Source organism: Prionailurus bengalensis, chromosome D4, assembly GCF_016509475.1.
Source record: "Prionailurus bengalensis isolate Pbe53 chromosome D4, Fcat_Pben_1.1_paternal_pri, whole genome shotgun sequence".
NCBI lineage: Eukaryota > Metazoa > Chordata > Mammalia > Carnivora > Felidae > Prionailurus > Prionailurus bengalensis.
Window position 1 is genome coordinate 90,429,229 of NC_057359.1, and position 22,639 is coordinate 90,451,867.

General features: G+C 57.2%; 2 protein-coding genes across 3 annotated transcripts in view; one reads left to right on the plus strand and one right to left on the minus strand.

The window, feature by feature from the left end:
- Positions 1-462: 462 nt before the first annotated feature.
- On the plus strand, positions 463-7,811 carry BARHL1 (BarH like homeobox 1). Its single transcript, XM_043565764.1, has 3 exons — positions 463-945; positions 4,949-5,171; positions 6,808-7,811. The coding sequence occupies exons 1-3, from the start codon at positions 480-482 to the stop codon at positions 7,100-7,102; spliced, it is 984 nt and encodes a 327-aa protein (XP_043421699.1). The 5' UTR covers positions 463-479; the 3' UTR covers positions 7,103-7,811.
- A 3,293-nt stretch (positions 7,812-11,104) lies between these two features.
- Positions 11,105-22,639, minus strand: part of DDX31 (DEAD-box helicase 31) — a 72,607-nt gene continuing 61,072 nt past the window's right edge. For both annotated transcript variants that reach the window (XM_043565792.1, XM_043565791.1), the window contains one exon: positions 11,105-12,672. In XM_043565792.1, coding sequence (XP_043421727.1) covers positions 12,534-12,672 — 139 coding nt within the window. In that variant the 3' untranslated portion in view covers positions 11,105-12,533. The remainder of the gene's footprint in view (positions 12,673-22,639) is intronic.

Here is a 22,639-nt window from a genome sequence, read left to right on the forward strand (position 1 = left end):
CCGGCTGGTAGCGCGGCTCCGCAGCTATCCGCGCTTCTGACCCCGCTGCCCTCGGCCACTGCTAGCCTGGAGGAAGCGTGCGGTTTGGATCTTTTTTTTTACGCCGTTCTTTATTTAGATTCCAACATCCTCGCATCTCTTCTGTGCCAAAGGGGCGCTCAGGCCGTCCATCTCCCCCTTTGCTCTCCCCAACTTGGCGCACCCTCCCTCCCATTCCTCCCTGACACTCCCACCACCCCCCCTCGGCTCGGCAGCTCGGCGCGATGCTGCAGAAGACGCGCTGAGCCCTTTTGGATCTAATGCGCAGAGGAGGTTGGCCCAGAGCTCCCCGGCTCCCCCAAGGCTGAACTCCGTCCAAGGTGCCCGCAGGCTCCCTGCCCGCCTTCCCCATGCCAGCCCGCAGCTAGGGGCAGGGGCAGCGGTGGCTGGGGTTGGGGGTGGGTGGGGAGCTTTTGGGGAGGACAGGTCGCAGCTTGGCTATGGAAGGCTCCAATGGCTTTGGGATCGACTCCATTCTCTCCCACCGTGCGGCCAGCCCCGCCCTTCCCAAGGGGGACCCCTTGCTTGGGGACTGCCGCTCGCCCCTGGAGCTGAGTCCGCGCTCGGAGAGCAGCAGCGACTGCTCTTCACCAGCCTCACCAGGAAGGGACTGTCTGGAGACGGGCACCCCGCGGCCTGGCGGGGCATCAGGCCCAGGTTTGGACTCTCACCTGCAGCCTGGGCAGCTCTCGGCCCCAGCCCAGTCGCGCACCGTGACCTCCTCCTTTCTGATCAGGGACATCCTTGCCGACTGCAAACCACTAGCGGCCTGTGCACCCTACTCTAGCAGCGGGCAGCCGGCCGCCCCTGAGCCTGGGGGCCGTCTTGTGGCCAAGGCTGGGGAGGACTTTAGAGACAAGCTGGACAAAAGTGGCAGCAACGCCTCATCGGACTCTGAGTATAAAGGTAAGAAAGCGGGAGGAGAAACCTTGGGGGGTGGCATGCTACATTTCTAAGAACTGCTGTATTTCTAAACACGCACAGGGACATGTACGTGCTCACTTGGAGTTCCCCGGGGCTCAGGCTGAACCTTTTGGTCTTGTCTGAACCTTTGAGCTGGCCCCATGGCTATGCCTTTGAGCAAAAAGAGTCGGGCGGAGAAAGCAGAAGAGGGATACTGTGTGCCCCAGGAGAGAGTCTGCAAAATGCACAAAACCAACTTTCTAAACTTCACCTGGGACCACTTTTCCAGCGGCACTGGCGGGCGGGAACAGGTTCCTCTCAGGCTAGCGGTTCTCTGGGAAAAAAAATCTTGCCGAAGCAATGGCAAATCCAAAGGGTTCTGTTTGAACAGCCTTTTATAAGAATGAAAACCTGGCAGGACATTTCAGGTGGAGCCTTAAGAACAATCAGCATTTTCCCCCTTTAATCTGAACTTCCAGGCGGGAAACTGAGTTCCCCTCCCACCGGGCCCAAGGTGATGTGGGCCCTGGGAATCATGCAAAAGAAAGGCTCACTTCAAAGTAGAAACAGCAGCCGGGTGGCTGGGGGGTTCAGAGGTCTGTCTGGTCGAGAGGGGAGGACCCTGCGCCCACCCCCATGGTTCTCACTGAATTTGATTTCAAGTGCATCCAACTTCAGGTTGTGTATGGGACCCAGAGACTCCCAAGTGACCAGCCCCACTTCCCCTCTATTGGGGTTGGGGCCCCTTTGCTCGCCTTTTTACCTTCTGCGAATCTTTTTTTGTTGTCGTGGGTTCTTTTACGTCCCCTCTTGACCGGGAAGTGGAGATTGGGATTAAGAGGAAAGAGGGAAGGAAGGGAAGAAAGACGAAAGAAAGGAAAGAGCTCCTAATTTTGTTTCTCACCCCCCAGCCACCACCTTGGTGAGGCCAGGGGTGCAAAATTCTTTCTAGGAAGAGGTCAGAAGGCAGGAGGGGAAGGAGTCTCAGAGTGTCAAGGGAGAAAGCCCTGTGTCCCCCATCCAGCAGAAAACTAGAGTCTGGTGGGGCTCCTTCAGTCTTACGATCAATTCTGGGAACCTTTTCGTGAGACAAACCTTCCCTAATAAAAGCAACCTCTTTATTGTATGAGGAGCCCTGCACCTGCTGTACCTGATTTGTACTCGGTCTTGATATGAATTTAAGGGAAGCTCATTGAGCACTCTCTTCCCAACTAAGAATTCATTTCTGGACGAGCCCTGATCACAAACCAAAACCCATTTGGGGCCTGACTCCACATCCCACTGCCCCCCCCACTTCCTCACAGAAACTGCCCAGTCTCCTTCAGCTTCCCCGGGGCCAGCCTATGCCTAGAAAAAGGGCTGGTTGGGCTGGAGAACCCAGAAAGGAGGTCAGAGGCATGTGGCCCAGTGACCCTTGCCCCTCCCCCTGGGGCCCGTTTAAGAGAGGCAAAGAAAACTTGCCTGGGAGAAAGACAGGAGGTGGGGGGGGGGAGGTAGGCAACGTAAATATATATTTATAACATGGTAGTTTATTATTTATAATTCCCAACAACAAAAAAATAATTCCCAACAACACCCCAGCTTTATGGTTAGAGTAAGGGGCAAGAATCCTGCTGCTGGTGGGGGTCAAGGACAGCTTGGCTCTTGGCTCCTTTTATATCGCTGCCTGTAGGTGGGATTTTGAGATTTCGTTTAAGATAATTGGAATATCAATTTTCTTCTCCTGTCCCCGATGATATCTGATCAGGGAGGCGATGAGGGCCGGCTATCCACGTATCACTTAAATAGGTTTGGAGCAGAGGAGGGGGGGTGAAGTTCTCCCGCACCCCTGCCCACCCCCACCCCCACCCCCCACCCCAGGCACTGCTGTCTTTGCACTTACAAAGCTCCAGGGTGAACAAGAAAGTGGAAACATGCTCTAAGACAATGTCTGGAGCGGTTCTCCAACGTGGAGGTGAGTTTTTCAGGGCCCGCGTTGGGAAACCTTGCTGAGAGAGAGACGCACACACCGAGCACACAAGCCAGCCGGGCTGGGCATCTAAACAATTCAACTACCATCCACCTTCCATGCTGAGAATAATTTCTTCCAAGAAGGGTACAGAGGGAAGGTCTGTTCCATCCTGAGTTTTCGGCATCAAAGGCTCCTCAAACATCACGCTGAAAGGAACTGAGACCAGGCTTTGAAGTAAGGCGGTCTGCCGCTAGGTCCTGCCTGTTGGAGCCAATGTCCGTGGAGAAATCAAGCCCGCGCCTTGCTCCGAGTAGGCTGGGTCGGTGGGCCTGGAATTCTGGGGCACTGAGATGCGGCTTCCAGACCAAGAGTTCGGGGTCCCATTGGGCTGAGACTGTTCTGGAGGCTGAGGCTGAGAGGCACAGAGTGCGGACCCAAAGGCTCCAGCCGGTGCCAAAGAGGGATTAGAGGAAAGCCCGTGTATCCACCCCGTTCTTCCTGACATCACAAATTCAACAACCCCCCCCCACACACACACCCCACCTCAGCCCCAAGAAGTTGGGGATTTTCTTAGTCCGGGCATTTCCATCAAAAAGTAAGGTTTCCACGATTTCGATTTTGAGATTTGAATAATTGTTTCCTCATATTTGTTTCAACTTTACCTTCGGGCACAGACAGAACCCACATTTCGCCCACCCCAACGCACCTCCTGAGGTGGCCATGTCCCAGGGTGGCCTCAACTCAGGGGCGGGGGGGGGGCAAGGAGTCTGGTGGAGGCCGGAGGGAGGGAGGCAACAGCCGGGTTTCTCCGGAGCCAGTCGCTCTCCCTGCTTGCCTGCCTGCCTCCCTTCCAGTACCCGGGGCCCGGGCCCTCCCCGGCCCAGAACCTCTGCCTTTCCGGTTGAAAAGTCTCCCTCCCTAGTGGCTCAATTAACCGGATTATTGTTTCCTACAGAGAGAAATCAACTTGCATTCAGCTGAACCCTGTCACTGCAAACGCCACGCACAATGAAACTCACCATAAAAGAAAACAGCGAAAACGAGGGGGAAGCCCCAGCTGGCGCAGCCAGTCTGGGGGACATGGTCTTTGGGTTGTAGGGTCACTTTAGGGAGAGAAGCAGGGAGATCACAGAGTTGGCTCTCCCGAGTGTGCGTTTTCGGTGCCATCGACCCAGAACCAAGGTGCCCGGGGGATAAAAGAAACCGCCCTGTCCGTTCCATTCTTGGGCCTTCGGAGCGGGGGAGACCCTGCCGGGGTGTCCCGATCGAGGGGCGGAAACACACGACAGCGGGCGTTGTAGGGACAAGGAAACTCGGACCACGGCGACGCACGCATCTGAGGGGCGAACGCGCCGCGTAATTTTCCAAGCGCCTCGCGCTCCCGGCTCCGGCGCCCCGCGCTCCGCCCTCCACCGCGCAGTTTGTAGGTGGCTTAGGGACGGCGGAAGCGATCGCTACGGATTCGCGTCCGGCAGGGCCAGGCGAGACGTGCGGACAATAATTTATTTCCTAGGACAACGATTCGCGGCGGGCCGAACAGGTTTTTGTCTCTCCACGCGGGTTTTTCTCCCCACACTCCGGCCCTCAGCGTCCTCCCTTCCTGGTCCGCACGCGGCCAGAAGATCGGGGTGCAGCTGCGGGGCCCAGACCCGCACCCCTGAGCGCGCACCTAAGCAGCCCACCCGCTGCAAACCCTCCCCTTCTCCCCGCCGCGGCTCCAGCCGGTCGCTCGGCTCCATCACGGTTATTCCGTTTATCCCTCCAGGGAGCGCGGCGGAGAGCGAGCGAATCGAGTTCTCCTGCTCCCTCGCTCTGGGTCATTTGTGCCCGGAGGTATCCGTCCTCCTCCTCCGCCAGGGTTCACGGCCTGGTTTCGGGGCCCCGGAGGTCCCGCCTAAGAGCGGCTTTGGCGCGGGCCCACGCGCTGGAGTGCGGCGGGACCGCGGCGGCCGGGAGCCGCGTTTACGCGGGCCGGTGGGGCCGGCGGCTGGGGCGGGAGGGCGCCGGCGGGCAGGCGGCGAGGCCCGGCCCTGACGCGCCGCTGTGTCTCCGCAGTGAAGGAGGAGGGCGACCGCGAGATCTCCAGCTCCCGGGACAGCCCCCCTGTGCGCCTGAAGAAGCCGCGCAAGGCCCGCACGGCCTTCACCGACCATCAGCTGGCGCAGCTGGAGCGCAGCTTCGAGCGGCAGAAATACCTGAGCGTGCAGGACCGCATGGAGCTCGCCGCTTCGCTCAACCTCACCGACACGCAGGTCAAGACCTGGTACCAGAACCGCAGGTGAGGCCTGGCTGTGGGGGTGGGGGGCGCAAAGGGCCTCCTTTCCTAACTGCCCCTCCATGGGACCCACCAGTCCACGGTGCAACGGTGGGAGGGCCCCCGAGCTTTCCTTATTCAGCAAAAGTAAGGAAACTGAGGCCTCCAGGAGAGAAGGCCTTGCCCCAAGTTCACGGTGAGGGAGGGCGCCAGAACTGGACTCGTCTCCAGTGCCCGGGCATCCCCCCACCCCCCTGGCCCCAGAACAGGAGGACAGACACACGGGCCAACAGAGAGGCCTAAGGCCTGCCCGCACCCGCCAGCGTCCTGATGACTGTCCCGGGTGCCAGCCTTAGCCCATATTGGGGCCGTTGAGCTCCCCCAGTGGGAGTGCCAGGCCTGGGGAGGGGTGATGGCCTCAGTGTCCAGAACGGGTTTAGGGGCAGGGAGGAACTAGTGGGGAGCCCTGATGTGGCTGTCCGGCACTGTCTGAGCTCTCCCGGCGGGGTGGGGCTGGGGGGGGGGGGCGGGCTCTTCTGGCCTCCGCAGCTTTTGCCGTCCTGAAACCCAAGGAAGGGACAGACCCAGCTCTGGCTCCTTGGGGACAGGGTGACTGGGAGATTGGCGTTTCCTAACCTCCCTCCACAATACATTCACAGGATGAAAACACTCACACACACACACACTCACACACACACACTGACACAGCTCATACAGTCACACACACCCTCACTCACGCTCACACACTCAGTGGAGGCTGGAGTGGTGCTTTCCATAAACAAGCCTCAGAACACGTCTCCCCATTAATAATAAATACCGATTACTGCTCCGGGCATCAATAATTAAGGCCCGTTACAGTAATTACACAATTATGATGATGATGAATAATTCAGGGAGGGAAACGCGGTTGGTGTGGCTGAGCCAGCCTCGGTGGGCCCATGGCCGGCTGGGCCAGCCTCGCCGGCCAGGTGCACCCAGGGGTCCCGGCTGAAGCTCAGGCAATGAACCAGCATGGCCTCGACTTCCTTGCCTCCCCTAAGCCCCCGGAGGACACTCAGCTGGTGGTCTCTGAATTCGGGGCCACACAGTCCGCTGCTGCGGGGCTCCTCCCAGGCCTCGGATCTGGGGGCAGCCGGTGTGGCCAAGAGGGTGTCAGAATCACCACCGCCTTGCGCCTCGCGGTGTTTGCAGCGGCGCGCCCCTCTCCACGGCTAGCGGACCAGCTTCTGCGGTCCACGCTCCCGCCCCCACCATCCTCTCTCTGGTGGTCGCCTTCCTCAGTGTTGGAGCCCCAACACCCAACTCCAAGGGGCCCCTGCATCCCCGGAGCAGAGTGTAGTGAGGTGACAATCCGGTCTTTGGGGTCAGCCAGCCCGGGCTCTACCTCTTTGGAGACCAGCTCTTAAACGGCCCATGCCTCAGTTTTCTTATCTGTAAAATAGGGTTAATACCACGGAAGGCCCGGTGGAAGATGAAAGGAGCCGATGCGCGGAACACGGGCGAATTATCTATTTGCAAATTACAAATGTTATTTATTAACCAATTCGGGCGATCCCTCTTGGCCTCCCCGCAGGCGCTCTGGGCCGGGCACTCGCGAGGGGCAGGGGGCTGGGGCCGCCCCAGCCCTGACCCCGCCGTCCGCGTTTATTTCGGTCCCCAGGACTAAATGGAAGCGACAGACGGCAGTCGGGTTGGAGCTGCTGGCGGAGGCGGGCAATTACTCAGCGCTCCAGCGGATGTTCCCGTCGCCTTATTTCTACCCGCAGAGTCTAGTTTCCAACCTGGATCCCGGCGCCGCCCTGTATCTGTACCGCGGGCCCAGCGCGCCGCCGCCCGCCCTGCAGAGACCTCTGGTGCCCCGCATCCTCATCCACGGACTCCAGGGCGCCAGCGAGCCGCCCCCGCCGCTGCCCCCGCTGGCCGGCGTCCTCCCGCGCGCCGCTCAGCCTCGGTGAAGCGCCCGGCCGCCTCCCCGGGGCTCTGCGTGGGCCCCTGCCGCCTGCCGCTCCCCGGGCGCGGGGCTTCCACGCCCCTTCCCCGGGGGGCCCCCTGGCCGGCCCTCCCTGGAGTCCCCCGAAGGGCCAGATGCCAAGTCTGCGGCGGCCCGGACCCGGACTGAGCCTCCCTGACCCTCCTCGGCGTGCTATGTCCCGGCCACGCCACCAGGGAGCCGCTTCCACGCCTCCACTCGCCGGGTGTACATACAGGCCCCCACCCCCGGCCGGCTCCCCAAGGCGCTCCCCCCCTCCCCCGCCCCCGCCCTTCCTTGGGAGCGGGTGGGGGCGACCCCGACGCTGCACTCTCTCCCGCTCCCCCCTCCGTGCTCCAGCTGTGCACCCAGCCCTCTCCCCGCACCCCTCCAGGCGGAGGGGAGTGTGGAGCCCCCCTCCCAGCGCCCGGGGCCCGCGGCAGACCTGTACATACGGTGTGCAAAGTGTATATGAAGTTATTTATTCGTGACCCATGAGCCCGTGACCGTGTCCGTGAATCAGTGAGTCTGTGGCCTGTGCCCTCTTCCCTCCCAGGCGAGGCAGGAAGGGGTCAAGGGGGCTTGCCCACCGCCCCGACCCCCAGCCCCCACCTCCAGCCTCCGTCCGGGGGCAGGCAGGCCCTCGGGTTCTCTCTCTCTTTTTTTAAATGTCGAAATAAACTTCTTACAAATGACCACGCGCCTGTCCGCGCTCAGCCCTTCTTTCCCGCCCCTCCTTAAGAACCACTTTCCCCTCCCGGGACCCGGCCTCCTTCCACCCTCACCAAGGAAATCTTTTTGTCCTCCTCTCTTCCTTGGCGCCGTGGTCGGGGGCAGGGGCCCGGGGCCGCACTCGTTTGGGGGTCCGCGGGCAGGGGCCTCCCCCCAACCCCCATCCGCACCCGGAGCCTCAGTCTTCCCGTGTCTACAGTGAGGCGAGCCCGCGGCTCCCCGCGCCCCCCTCCCCACTCCCTTCCTCTCCATCTGGTTCCTAGCTTGCTCCCAGCCGGTCCCGGGGGCCGGAGCGGGGGTCGGAGCCTGGGCTCGCTCGGCTGCGGGCCGGGCTGCGGTGCCCTCGCTGAGCCGGCTCATCTGGCCGCAACAAGGGCGCCGGCAGCTGGTGACCGGCCCGCTGGGCGCGGGGCCGACAGATGGGCTCCGAGGCTATTCCTCCCCCCCACCCCCGCCTCCCCAACCACCCCATCGGCCCCCTCCGCCCCGCGCCCCGGTCGCGCTCGGGCTCCGGACGCTTGCGGGAGCCCAGGCGGCTCCGGCCCCCGCGCCGGCAGGACCCGACGAGCCTTCGCTGGGAGCCTGACGCCACAGCGGTAATCCTGTATCTTTCCCCCTCTACCCCGGGAGGGAGCACCAAGATGAGCCCCAGAGAGGGGAGCCAAATCCCCGCGTCTGCCCCGTGCCCCCAGCCAGCGGCTCCGGGATCTCAGGGGAGGGGGTTTAAGGCTCCAGCCAGACTCGAGGCCTCCAGTTCACGTTCGGAGGGCCAAGGTCACCTCCTGAGGCCGTTCCCTCCCTGGGGAGGTGGGCGCAGGTGCTCCCCTGCCGCCCACCACCTGCAGCTCAGACTCGGGACAGAGGACAGGCCCAGGGCTGGGAAGTTTTGGGGCCCAGCAAAGCTGAGCCCCCTCCAGTTGTGACAGGATCGCTCTGGGAGAGGGCGGCCTCCTGGGGGAGGGGTGGGGGGCATGTTTAAACTGCTTCCCCCACCCCTGGGGACCCTGCTACTGTTTCCTGCCCCCTCCCCACCTCCCACCTCCCACCTCCCACCCCCCACCCGCCCCAACGCCCTCACACCACTGCCTTTCTTTCCCGGGACGGTGAGGGTATTATTCTAGTTTTTGCAAAATGCACAGCAGCTAATTAAGTCAAGGAGCCTCTCGGCTTTTGAGTTCTTTTGCATGTGAATGGGGGTTGGTAAATCCCCAGCTCTGGCTGTGGTGGGGGGCGAGGGGAGACTGTCCCCAACTCAGGGTTAATGAAGTGGGAAAGGAGTCTCTCATAGCCTCCTGCAAACAAAACCCCCCATGCAACAAACCCAGCCCAAATCCTACATGGATTGACTTAAGCCCAGGGGATAAGTGCTTTAAATTAATCTCATTGAATAAGAATGAGACCAAACAAAACTCTTTAAAATCATATTAAAAATCTATCAAAGGACAACTTGCACTGGTGTGCTTTTCATTTTGTGAAAGTGAAGGAGGCAGAGCAGAGCAACCACCCTCTTACATTTACACAGCGGCAGTGTAAACCACAGACACATTCTCAGCTGTGTAATTGTCCTTGTACCTCAGAGGCGACTTCATATCTTACATTAATGAAGAACAAGGCTTCCCTACAAGTTTATAATTACAATATCTTAGATTGTCCTGCACTTCCAATCTGTCATAATAACTACAACCTTTGCGGTGAGGTGGGTTTCTGCTTTCATCCGCTTCGAAGGCTAAATTGGCTTCTCGGTTCCCAACCCCCGGGGCTGGGTGAACTCTTTTTGGAAACACAAAGAAGGAGCGGCGGGGAGACCCCCGGCGGGCAGAACAATAGGAGAGGCTCCCAAGAGGCGTCTTCTCTGCTCCAGCGGCGACCCGCCCCAGCCCCTCGGAAACCCCGGGCTCCTTGGGTAGGGGCGGCAAAGTTTAAAGGAAGTTGAGATTGCCCTGTGAGCCTTGTTATGAGGATTCGGGACAGTTTTGAAGAGTCTAGCTGGTTCTGCGGGTGCCCCACTGCACCCCCCTCGCCCCCCGGCAGGTCTCGTTCTGAATTGTCCTCATGGCGGAGCAGATTAAGAGAGAAGGTGAGATGGTCACTCGGGCAATTTAACAAGACCCGTTAGGTGCCCTTTTCAGGCAGGGCCACTTGTCCAGTGGAAAAGCTTTAAATTTCTGTCTCGTGGAATCGATGCTTGGATTCTAATGGCTTTCCCTGACTTCACGTAGAGGGCCGCACTGCTAACTAGCAAGGTCACTAGCGGCTTGGGATGGACCTGCATTAAGGGGCTCTCATTTACTCCCCTCTTCCCTAAATCTCACCTCCCTTCGCTAAAGAAGAAGAAGAAAAAGATCAAAGGAACCCACGGGGCTTTGTCAAAATGTCCTTTGCTGAGCTCTGGTTGGCTCTTTGCTTCTCCAAGAGAGGAAGAGGCTGTGTGCCTTGCATCAGCACTGACTTAATCACTCGCCCAGGGCTCTTTGCCCTTCGGTGGGTGAGAATGGAAGCCCCTCTGAAGAATGGCAACCCGCTAAGAGCTGCAAACATGAAGGGGTTTGGGGTGCAGAACGAGCATCCGACAAGCCCACGGGGGAAAAGGCTTTCGGCTGCAACACTCCATGAGATGTCCAAATTCTCCGTGACTTTCAATACGGGGATCAGGCTGCGACACAGAGAAATGGGAAAGTTTGGGAGATCGGAAAAAGAGGGACTAAAAATACGCACAAAATTAGAATATGTACAGTGGAATTAGGCTAAAGCTTTGCCTAATTGATGCCTGAAACGTATAATCTGTCAAGAGCCATAATAGGAGAAAGAGATTTATTTTAAGGTTATTTAAATTTAGATAATATTAACCCTAAATCTGTTAAATCCATGTTTCTTTATTAACTGGGGGTAATATATTGATTCTACTTAGAAAGGGGCCCACAAAGCATCTATGGCAAGAAACCCTCACCTAAGTGTTTGCAAATTAGGCTGAAGTTCCATCTCCAAATTCTAGTCCCTTACACCCTCTGCCGGGAAGGTTCCCGAATGCCGCCCCCCCCCCCCCAGGAATGCAGGGCCCAGTCGACCTCTGGAGGAATGGGTGCATGGGGGGGTGGGGGAAGCAGGGCTTCTCTTTGATCCTCCCCAATCACTGCCTTTAATCCTGTTTCTCACACAGCTGGGTTTTGTCTGTAAAGTTTGATCCCTCCTTTTCTCATCCAAATCATGTGACCCACTACACACGGAAAAAAAAAGAAAGGTGGCAGATTTCCCCAAGTCCGCTTGACAAGTGCTACAGGGCTTTATTATTACTGTTGTTGTTGTTAGAAACTTCACCAACCGTCCCTAAGAATTCGTATGTGACAGCCCTCGTGAGAAGGTCCTATTTTCCCTCCCGCAGAGGATTAGTGCTCACTGGGCTCACACTCGCCCTCTCCCTGGGGCCTCTGGTGTCGGTGCGAGCTACCCTCCACTGCCAGAGAGGGTCGGAGGCAAGGACGCCGGCCCCTCTGTGGACCCTGCAGACCGCCCATCTCGCAGCACTCTCATCCGCTCCTGGCCACTTGGTTCCTGTGGATCAGGAGGGTTGGTTACTGAAGTGGGGGCCTCATCATCCATCACAGGAGTCGGAAGACGAGGAATCCCGAGAAGGCGGAGAGAACAAAGCACCTCCCGGCACAGAGGTGCCGAGCTCTGGCCCTTCTCCTTCGGATGCCTCTGGAATCCCCGCGTCCAAATCTGGCAACCGGTCCGCCCCCGGGGGGGGGGGGGGCCGCTTTCAAACCTCCGGGGCAACACAGTGGGGGAGGGGCAGCTGTGACCTGGGCCACACTACAAGGACCCCCGGACCCCAGACTTGAAGGCAAGATGGGACTCGATGGGAGAAAATGCTCGGGAGACTGGTGCCTTTTGACTTCAAAGGCAACGAATAGAAAGGCAACAGTAAAAAGCATAAATAAATAAAAAAGGCACCAGTAAATCCATCAGCCGTGAGACAGGAAGTTTTCCGTGGACATAAAAGAGGCGGCCAGGCACGTGAATGCGACGTGGGGCCTGGAGCTGCCTGCGGACGGACCCGGAGGCTTCCGACCCATGCCAAAACCAGTCAGCCCTCTGAACAAAGCACTTGTACATCGAGAAAACGTGTTGATCTCTACCCTCTTTAGCAAATTGCATCCCAGTTTTAAAAACGCTATTTTATAAAATTCGTGTTAAGCAATGTGTTGACGGGGCAACTAAAGTAAAACGTTGAGACACCTTCAGAACACTGTCACCAGGAGGCAGGACGGGGCCCTCCCCGGCCACTCACACCACCAGGCTCTTGCTGGAGGCTGGGGGTTGGGGGGGAGGGTGCGGCTCTGGTGCACTGATTGGCTGGTCTACACTATGCTGACCCCCGCCCCCCACGGGATAAGGGCCTGGCTTCTCTGGGTCAGGGGCTTGTCTTCGGGGCAAGGGGGGGGGGGCGGGCACCAGGCTTTCCCACAATGCTCCTGACAAGAACAGGGCCGTCAGCCCAGGTCTCCGGGCCTGCAGGATCCACCCCAAGCCCCAGGCCTGGGGAGGCAGAGCTGAAAACAAAAAACCAAAAAACTTTTTTGGGAAGTCTCGGCCCCCAGTCAGTCTCTCTGGGTTTTTCCGTTGCACGGAGAGCGCTGCTTCTGTTTTCCCACGGCCGAGGCTGGGCGCCCGGTGCGGATGGCTCGTCATGGCTGGCTGCCGGGCGCCGCGTGTTTGTTTTGCTTTTTGACCTTGGCGACGCTGGCCTCAATCCCACTTGAGTATTCTGAACGCAAGATTTCGGCAAGGCGGTGTTTACCCCGGGTCTTCTTATGAAGGTCAGGCCTGAAGAAAGTAACACAGCAGAGGGGGGAAAGGAAACTTTATTATTTTTTTCTTTCCCATTTGGAAAGAGGCTGGTGGCAGCTGGTTCCGAGACTGTGGAACTGACATTTTTGTATTAACAGAAGTACAATCCCTTCAATAGTGCTTGTTTTGATATTCTATGCACCAGAAGATTAGATACGGCGCTGACAGATTTTCATAACGGTGGCAAAATATCATGGCATTTTTAAAAGTGAGGCTTTGTTCTGTGTTGTTTTCACGGAAAAAAAGAACGATACGCACTCACACTCTGATGGCAAACGAAGTGTATGATACAGCAGTTTGCCAAAGGATGGGGGGAAAACCCGCCTTGAAACTCAACGACATACAGCGGGTGAAAGCCGGCCAGCAACTCTGGGCAAGTAAGCCCCGTGTAGGTCAAAGCCGGGTCCTCCTGATGGGGCCCACACAGCGCCCGGGGGTGGGGTGTCGGTCGCAGACACCTCTTCGCTGACTGAAGAGCCTCCTGTAGATATTTTTGACCTTGAAAACCCCAAACCCAGGGTCTGCATGGGCCGACGGGACGGCATCTGCCAGACCCACCGCTCTCCACCGACCACAGGCATGGGTGCGGAGCGAGAGGGAGGGCTCCCTGCCCCAACCCACGAGGAAAGTGCAAAAGGCTGAAAATCAATTTCAGGCGTTGAATACCAGTAACTGTTTTCAAGAGACAGCAGCCTCACCATTTGATCAGAAGATCAGAGGGAGAAATTGGTAGAAGTTCAACTGTATACAGGAAGAATGATTATGAATGTCTAAGAGTAAACGTTTCCCAGGACAGGATTTTAACCCAAATAAGAGCAAGAGAGCCATTCCACTGAACCCACACTGCTATGCCAGCCATTCCCTCAACTCCCGACAGCGGGGTCTTAGGGTTCTTGCAGAGGCACACGTCGCCCTCTGCAACGTATAGTTACAGCGTTTTCTTGGTGATCGTCGGAGCTCAAGTGGACTAAAGTTGTGTTCAAAATAGAACGGAACTCCTTGAAAACTCAAGAATTAGCAACGGGATCACTACTGCGCTCCTGAGCTGGCAGGAAAGGTGGTGGAGTCCGGTGACAGCGCTGGACCAGGCTAAGGCAATTACACCGAATTCCTCCATAGGGCGGGGCTCAAGCAACGGTGCCACAGGCCTAGCATGGTTTTCTACCAGGACGCACAGGAAAAAACACGGTCACCCTTTGTTGGAAAAAAGGTCTGAGAATACGTTAATGGTAAGACTTGGTCATAAGGGTGCCCGGATGCGTCAGTGACAGTGCCCTGCGAGACTGGGAGCAAACAAGGAAGTACTTTCGGGGTTCCACAGTCATGCCGTCCACCGGACAAGGGAGGTATGACAGCAGCCTCGTTTCACAGACAAGGAAACTATTCTGGAGGAGCGTTAAGTACTTTGCCCAAGACCATCGAGCTCGTAGGTGCAGCAGCGGAGATGCAAACACAGGTCCGATGGACTGAGGCCTACGCTCCTCCCAGCAGGCTGCTGGGAGGGACAGCAGCCTGCTGGAGCAGGGTCCAGGGACAAACACTTAGGAAGATCTGGCAGGAGCCAGGGTGGCAGAGAACCACGGCCAGACACGGGGGAGTTCTGTGCTCATATGAGAATGTTGCAGGGGGACGGTGGGGGCAGCACCTGGATGACAGAGGAGGAATGGGCAAGTGGGGACAAAGAGGAGAGCTGTCGACGGAGGAGGCCGAATGACACAGCTCAGGCTCTCCGCTCGGTCTCCTCACCTGAACAAAGGGGACGATACTTAGAACAAAGCTCACAGGTGCTGGAAGGATTAGAGACGCACAGGCGGCTAGCGGGTGGCTGGCATGTGGATTTCGGTCAATCAGTTAAACATGAGGAAACTGAGGTCCGGAGGTGCCAACCGAGAGGCTCTCCAAGGCCACACGGGAGCCAGGCCTGACCCCCGGGGGCCCTTGATGCCCAGGCCGGGGCATTTGGGGCTGCACCCCCTTCTCCTGCAGGGCACTGGTCCTAACTCCCCGGGGTGGTGGACCGTGCACCCTGCTGTGCCCGGCGGAGGGGGCCGCACCTGGGGGGGGGGGCGGGGAAGGGGCTGGCTCGAGGCTGGGAGGCGGCGGGAGCCAGGCCTGCAGCTGAGGGCACTAAACTTGTTCCAAACTGAAGGCTGCCAGTCCTGGTGCTTGTAGTTTATTTTTAGTCGGGTTACATGACAGACGGAGTGAGAAGGTTCTGACAGGAAGAAATGCTTCCTCTTCCCCGTTTGAAGCCAGGTACTCACAATGTGTATAATTTTAAATCTAACAACCCGAGTTTCAAAATATGCAAAATTTCAGTCAAAATACCCTCCCCAGCATCGGCTCTGTGACTGCTCCTGCCACCGCTAAAGCAAAATAAATAACCAGAACCTGATCGGGGCGATTGATACCCTAACTGCCGACAGAGCAGGCACAGACAGCCGGAGCGGCACCCTTGCAGGCTCAGGCGCAGGCTGGCGGTCCTGCAGACGGAGCCGGAGGGACGGTGCGGGAGACCACACCGACGGGGGCACCACACGGGCGGCCTTCCGTCCCCGTCCCTCCCCAGACACATACAGCTGGGTCCCGGGCAGCGCGAGGTCCCTCCCGCCCGGCGGGTGCAGCACGGCACTGAGTGGGCAGGGTTATTAAGGACCTTCGGGTCCACACCGTGGTGGGGGACACGTTGGAAGTGCATCTGGGAGATGGTCCTGCCCGCCTTCAGCTTCTGAGCTCAAAACGTCCTATCTTAGCATCTCTTTCTAGGCAACGTACTTTCGACCCGGGACCCAAACCCAAGCTCCGAGGCTCCTGGTGGCCCAGAGGGCAAGCGGGGTTTCGTCTTTCAGACCCAGACCACCTCCCCAGGACCCGAACCTCAGGGCCGACCCCGCAGGGTTTTCCCCACCGCTGTGGGAGCAACAGGACCCAGCTGGCCGTCTGCTGTTCCTTTGTTCTGAGGCCCAGTGCCGAGAAGGCAAAGTACAGATGGGAAGGTGGAACGTTCTAAACCCAGGCCGGCGCTGGGCGCACGTGGCCTCTCGACTCCTTCTCCTGCCAAGCTGCACTTCTCCCAGGGACTTGCCAACTTTCTTGCCCTCCTTGCCCTCCAAATACTCAAACCCCTCTCAAATGGACTTCCCGGTCCACCAGAGTAATCCCGCAGTTACCAAGCAACAGATCAGTTTATCTAACCACAGGGAACTCCCTTGTAGTGAAGGCTGAATAACCCCCCTCGGTTACCAGGCTGGATTACCCTGCAGGATGGGCAGATGCCACTTTCACTGCCAATAAGGTGAAATCACAGCCTAATTAGTAAATCGATATGCCCACTAGGGTGACCGCTGCAGAAGAGGGGCCTCAGGACCTTCTCGCACCTTCACGGACAGACTCACAGAAGGCTACCCCAGGTAGGAAGCCGCCCCAGCTCAGGATTGTGCTCATGGCATCCTCTTACAGGACAGAGTTTTTCACTTTGCCTTCTTTAATTTATGTACTGTCAGGTCAATCGGTATTTTCTTTTACTAAGTTTTACGGCTTTAGGATCACGCTTAGAAGCCTTCCTCATGCTAGCGTTTAAAAACGTACAGGCAGGGGCGCCTGGGCGGCTCAGTCGGCTAAGTGTCCAACTCCTGATTTCAGGTCAGGTCATGATCTCACGGGTCACGGCATGGAGCCCTGAATCGGGCTCTGCGCTGACGGCGTGGAGACCGCTTGGATTCTCTCTCTTCCCCTCTGCCCACCTCTCCCCTGCTCATGCTCGTTCCCCCCCGCCCCCCCAAATAAATAAATAAACATTAAAAAAATGTTCAAGCATATTTTTCTTTAGTCTGCTACTGCCTTCCGTAATTCCATCTAGATTTTATTCTGGTTTAACTATTCCTTCCCAACAGTTATCCACAATAGTCACTGGACCATAAATCTGCTCCCCAGGACTTGAAAAGCACCCGTGACTCTTTCTGATGCTGAGAACACTTCCTGTAGGCGACACTCGAAGAGATGATGAAAATGACAGTGGCCAACACTGAAGAGATCTACCAAATACATCAAAACAACACGTGAGCAAATACCACTGACGGGGGCGGTGAAGGGACTTAAAGATACAACAAGTCAGTCTTTCAAACTGGCCACCGACCTCCATGATGATTCTCCTGCCGACACTCCCGTGGCGCCGTTCTCGGCACTGGACAGGTGTGTAACTCGTCTACTTCACCCACGACCCCACGGAACGGCTACAGTTAGCACCCCCACGTTACTGGTGAAGGAAGAGAGACACAGGGGAGGGAGGTGGCGCCCAGGGTCACAAACCAGTGACGGAAGAGCAGGGACTCCAGTCCCGGAAATCTGACCCCGTGACTCGTGCACTTAACCGCCGTGCTGTTAGGTTTCCACCAAAACCAGAAGCAAGCCTCCTGCACAAGATGTTTTTACGCCAAGACAATGTTCACGTTATCTCAAAATCTCAAAGATTCTTGGCGGCCCTGACGGAGTGCAACTGAAAAAGTGAAGGTTGAATTCACTTAGGTGAGAAACGGCAGTTTAAAAAAAAATCACACGATTTGTTCAACTCCATCACGAACACCAAGAAACCCATATAAGTATACTCACCGTGGAAGTCTGCAGGGTATAAAAACTGTGACTCAAGGTTAACTTGGATTGTGGGCTGATAGGTGATTTTTAAGCTTTTCTCTATTTCCTGAATTTTTACAATGAACGTGTATTATTTTTATGACCATAAAGAACAGTGTATTTGTTATAGGGAAAAAAAATCAAATGGTCGAATTTTGCCCTGTGCCAAAATATCCAAGTCTTTTAACTTTTACTTATCAAAACCTCTTTGCTTTTCGCTTTTAGTTTGTTTGATTTTGTGTGAGAGTTTTCTCTTAAGACAGAAACAGACAGACTGAGGAGTAGTAAAAGGTACTTATTCTCTGATCTGAAGGATTCTTTCTGCATGTAAGCAAATGACCTAGGGACACAGTGAGAGCACCCCCCCTGCCCCCCCCCCCCCACACCAAGGACCGAGGGAAGCAAGCCCCCCAACTGGAAGGAAAGCCTGGGTCCTAAGCGATGCTAGTAGGAGACAGCGATGCTTTCAGAAGGCCTGAGGCAGACTCAAAAGCTTCCCCGTTCCCGCCTCGCCCTCACGGGTGAAGGAAAGGCAGCAGTGTCTGAGTGGGGTTTTGGTGGCTCTTGGATGACAGAGTCGCACACAACTCCAAGGAGAATCTGACAGGCAGTCCCTCCGGTGCAACCGAGCGGCTCAGGTAAGGAACCCGCTAGTGCGGGTGGTAATTCAGCCCACACACTATCGAGCCTTTCACGGTCACTGAAGGAAAAAGCAGCTGTATCAAGCATCCTTTAACCCGTGGGTTCTGTTTCGGCAGAGATGTAAGCTGGCGGGAGGACCGTCTCAAGGGCGCTTTCTTTGTGATTTCCTAGGACCAGACCAACGTTAGCTTCGGTAAGACTACCGGGGCCCCAGAAGACGCCCTACCCCAGGTGAGCCATGCTGTGGCGGATGGTCACTGCAGAAAAGTACCCGAGAGTGACTCTGTGGACCCAGAGATTGATAAAAAGCAGGTTTCCGCCTTACATCCAAGAACAAGACCCAGTGAAAAGCAGAAAAGAGCTCTGAGCCCCGGGCCGAGGGCAGGCATGCTGCCAGGCCACGCAGGTCACAGGCAATCAATACATCGACGTCATGATCGATTTTGCTGCCCGGCAGAGCACGCACAATGAAAGAGAGGACAGAGATAATGTTCAGAGGTAGCAGAGGCCTAAAAGGGAAGAGAGAGATCAGAATCCCAGAATTGGACGGGAACCTCAAGATTATTTGCCCAAGTGGCAGAAACCGTTAGAACAGCTCTGGCAGGACTTGGGCCTGGACATCACCAGGCAGGGTGGCCATGCCTAGCCGATGTCCCCGTGGAGTCAACAGCTCTCTCCAAGCTTAGGTTCCCCCCCCATGTCAGAAAGTGCCTCCACCTACAGGCCTAACGGGCATGACCGAGTGCTTGACACGTTTTAATTCTCGGTGAAAATATGACGATGGAGAAATACCAAGTGGGCATGGAAACAGTCAGGTGTGTCTGTAACCGGTCTGACTACATCCTAAATGTGCTGCCTGAGACTGATAAGCTGGGGACAGCATTTCAGCACCAAACCCCAGAGCTCAGCCCTGTGGGCCCATCCCGTTTGACATGATCGATGTCTTGGATGATATTATGAGGCGTATTTGTCACATCGGCAGATGAAAAGCAGCCTGCAGGGACAGCGGACACCCTGGACGACAGAACACCTGCAACAACACCCTGGCAGGCCAAAGGGACAGGCCTTGGCTAAAGGGTGAACAACACCGGGGCACGTGCACCGTCCTGCTCCTGAGGCAGAGCAGCTGGGTGGTTTGAACTCTCACACGTGCAAACAGGCACTCGGCTGGCCAGTTTCAACCTGAGCCCCAGGACGGCCCAGATGCCAACAATGCGGGAGGCCTGGAGCCAGGAGGCCAGGGTGCTCGGTCGTACTGAGGGAGCCAGGCCGGTGCTGAGCCCCGTGTGAGTGGTAGCCGCGGTCCCTGCTCCCACCGTTAATAGGCCGATAGATGTGATCGCTCTCCTCTTCTGTGCTGGTCCGTCTCTCCTGCACGTTTGGGTAGTTTCATGACCCGGATTTGGAAAAGAACCCCGGCTGGGAGAAGAGCCGCCCAGAGGACGGACTGTGACGGACGAGCAGCTGGGGATGCTGGCGCCGCAGGGCAGAGCCAGCCCCTCTGACGGCGAGGACCCCGGGGCCGTCCTGCACGGGCTGTGGGGCTGAGTCTGGCCAAGGCCCTATCTCTCCCCGGGCCAGTCTGCTCACTCTCAAAAGGATTCAGGGAACTAATGAATCGAGGTGCTTCTCACAGTGCCTGTTGTGAAAGCCCCCATCCAGCGTTGACTGTTATTGTTATTAACAGTATGGAAAAGAGGAGAGGCAGGAGATAAGGAGCCATCATCAGATACCCGACACGTGTCATGTGGACCAGGGACGGCTTTGATCAACGATAACAACACCTTGTATTTTTGTTTGCATATCATGCACATTCAGCATTAGAATCTCACAGAGACCACAGAGTGGAAAATGAAAGTGGTCCATGGGGGCTCAACTTCAGCAGCTCTAACGGGGAGCCGAGTCCCCCCTGTGCAGGTGGCGAGCACCCACGGCTGGGAGGCCTGGAGCAGAGGCCTTCAGGACCCAGGAGCCATGCAACAGGCAGGTCAAGGGCAGAGTGTGGCGGGAGCCCTCGGGAAGATTTCCCATAAGCGCTCACCCCTCTTACAGACTCAGAGAGGGGGAGTCCCGGGGGGCGAGAGAAAGCAGCATTTACCGAGCAGCCACCCCAGGCTCAGCACCGGGCTACATGTCCGGAACCCTTCTGCACACTCCAGGGCCCTGAGGGCTGCACGACGCAGGTTCGTTGTTGCCGGGGCTGGGATCAAGCTGGGGACACCTGACTTCAGGCCCAGGCACTGCACCCTCTGGACCTGAAAGGACACCAGGGAAAAAGCGGGATCCAGATCCTCCGTGCGATCATCTCTTATCAGAGATCTTTCGAGGCAACTGCCCTGCAAACATAAAGCTTCCACCACCACTCTGGGGTTGCTACCCTGACGGTTTCACATCAAGTTCTTGCACATACGTCACCAAATGGACTCCTGCTTTAAGTCCGTTTCTTCGGTTACAGGAACAACTGCTCACACAGGAAAACACCCGCGGTGGGGCTCAAATACTTACTTTGCCCAACACCAACTCTGGAAACTGGAACCTTCTACAAGGGGTATGTGAGGCAGCAACAAAGTGCTGGGATGTGGGCTCCAGGCTCTCTCAGACTTGGGGCCAGGGGAGCAGGCACGCCCCCTTTCCCCTGGGTTCGCGGGACCGGCCTGGGGCTCAGCGAGACACACACAGGGCCTCAGCAGAGCCGAGGGCGCACGGAAGCCCTTAAGGGTCCCACGCCACTGCTCAAACTGCATCCCTCCTCTCGATTACTAACTAGTTAAGATGTTACTCTCCACTTCAGACCGTGGCTCTAACACCAGGGCCAGAATGAAAGGGACATCTGGAAAAGACGTAGAGTCATTTCGTGATGGGCTACAGCAGGACACACACCTTCCTACTCAAAAAGGGGCCCGTGGACCACGGGGATAGATCAGAGGCATGGGTCACCCCAGGAGGGGTGAGGAGGGGTTCAGGGTGACGTGTAGCAAGGGGAGAGCTGGGACCGTCACGTTCTTTCCTAGCTCTCCGATGGCGCGAACCAGGAGAGCTCCGAGCACGGCCAATGTAACGAAGAGCCGGGCATTCTCCTGTTGCCCGCAGCCTCGACTGCCGTCCGCCGACTCATGCTGGGCCAGCTGCGTCTTCCACCTCCGGTGCCTGGAAGGCTCCCACAGTGAACGTGACCGGCCGAGCACCCTCCCAGGAGAGGCCGGCTGGGTTCCTGTTCTTTGTTATCGGCCTGGCCGCTTGACTGAAAACACACCCTGTGGTTCCCGCTGTCTGCAGGTGACCCAGGTGTGGAGGAAGAGCAGGGTCACCGTGAAATCCCTCTAATCGCCTCATTAGCCGGGTGGGGATGAGGGTGTGTTTGTTCCACGGAGAGGCACAGGGCTGGTAATTGCATGGTGTCAGAGGGAAAGAAATAGTGGTAGCAGCAAAAGGCCAAATGTAAAAGCTGCGTGTGCACAGCAGTAATTAAGCCGAAGCCCGGAAAGGCAGGGCCCACGGTACCTGAGCGGAGAGGAGGGAAGGGAATTATAACTGGATCTGCACCGCGCGACCCGAGTGGAAGAGGCAGGCCCTCCACGGGAGCCTGTGCCCACAGCGTGCCGCCTCCTGGAGCTGCCCGTGCCCGTGATGAGCTCACTAACCTACAGACGGCTCGCTGACACGCAGTCCCTGAGCAAGGACTCTGTGCCGTGCTGTGTTTCCCACCAGAAGGGACGTGGCCACGTTCCACAGAACTTTTCCTGTCCCCTGGCCCCGTCTGGAGAAGAGTATATTCTCCTCCGTACAGATGTCCCACAGAGATAACGCAGTGTGGACTTCAAAGAGACCCATCCTGTGTGTGCCTTGCCAGAGAGGCCAGTAGAAGATGCTCCTGTCTACAATCCATGCAGCTCATCCGGGTTCTACGTTAAAATATTATTAATTAATCCTAACTTGAATCAGGCATACACTCGGCCAGCATCTGGCTGTCCTCCTGCATTAAGGAGGACACCCCGTCGCCCGCTCCGAGGACCTGGGTCTACATTTTTGAGAACTGTTAGTCAACTTATGACCACCTCCATCCCCCCTCTTCAGGACTTGAGACTTTACTGAAGCACGGTCTCCCGGGATGGGGCCTGGGCACCTGTACTATATATAGCTCCCCAGGGGAGCCTGGCAGCGGACTCTGCTCCCTTGCTCCACAGGACACCTTCTGCCCTTGAGGCTACCTCTGGCGGTCCTTAGCTGTTTCCCCTGGTCTCCAGGCTGAAGCCGGGTGATCTGACCTTCCAGTGGGGCGTCTGCTCTGGTCCTGTGGAGGCAGGGCAGAGGCCCCAGCCCTGAACCTGCTCACGCCCATGCTATGTGGGCTGATCCCCAAGCCGCCTCCACCCATGAAGTCAGGGACACTGGTTCAGAGGAAGGTGGCCCCGTCTTGTTCTCCCGGGACAGCCTGGCTGAGTGCAGCGTGCTCTGAAAAGCAGGGGTCCCCCTACCCCCTTGCAGGATTTGCTGTTTGCTGGGTCCACTGAACAGGCAAGAGGCATTTCCCTCTTTTTCTTATCTTTCTTTCCTTCCCACTGTGCCCTTCCTCTCAGAATTACAGGCCGCCGGCAGGTTCTGTTTATCTATCCACGTGGTGCCGGGCACCACGGGAGCTGCTGGGGATGAGAGGAGAAAAACCAGACAGGGT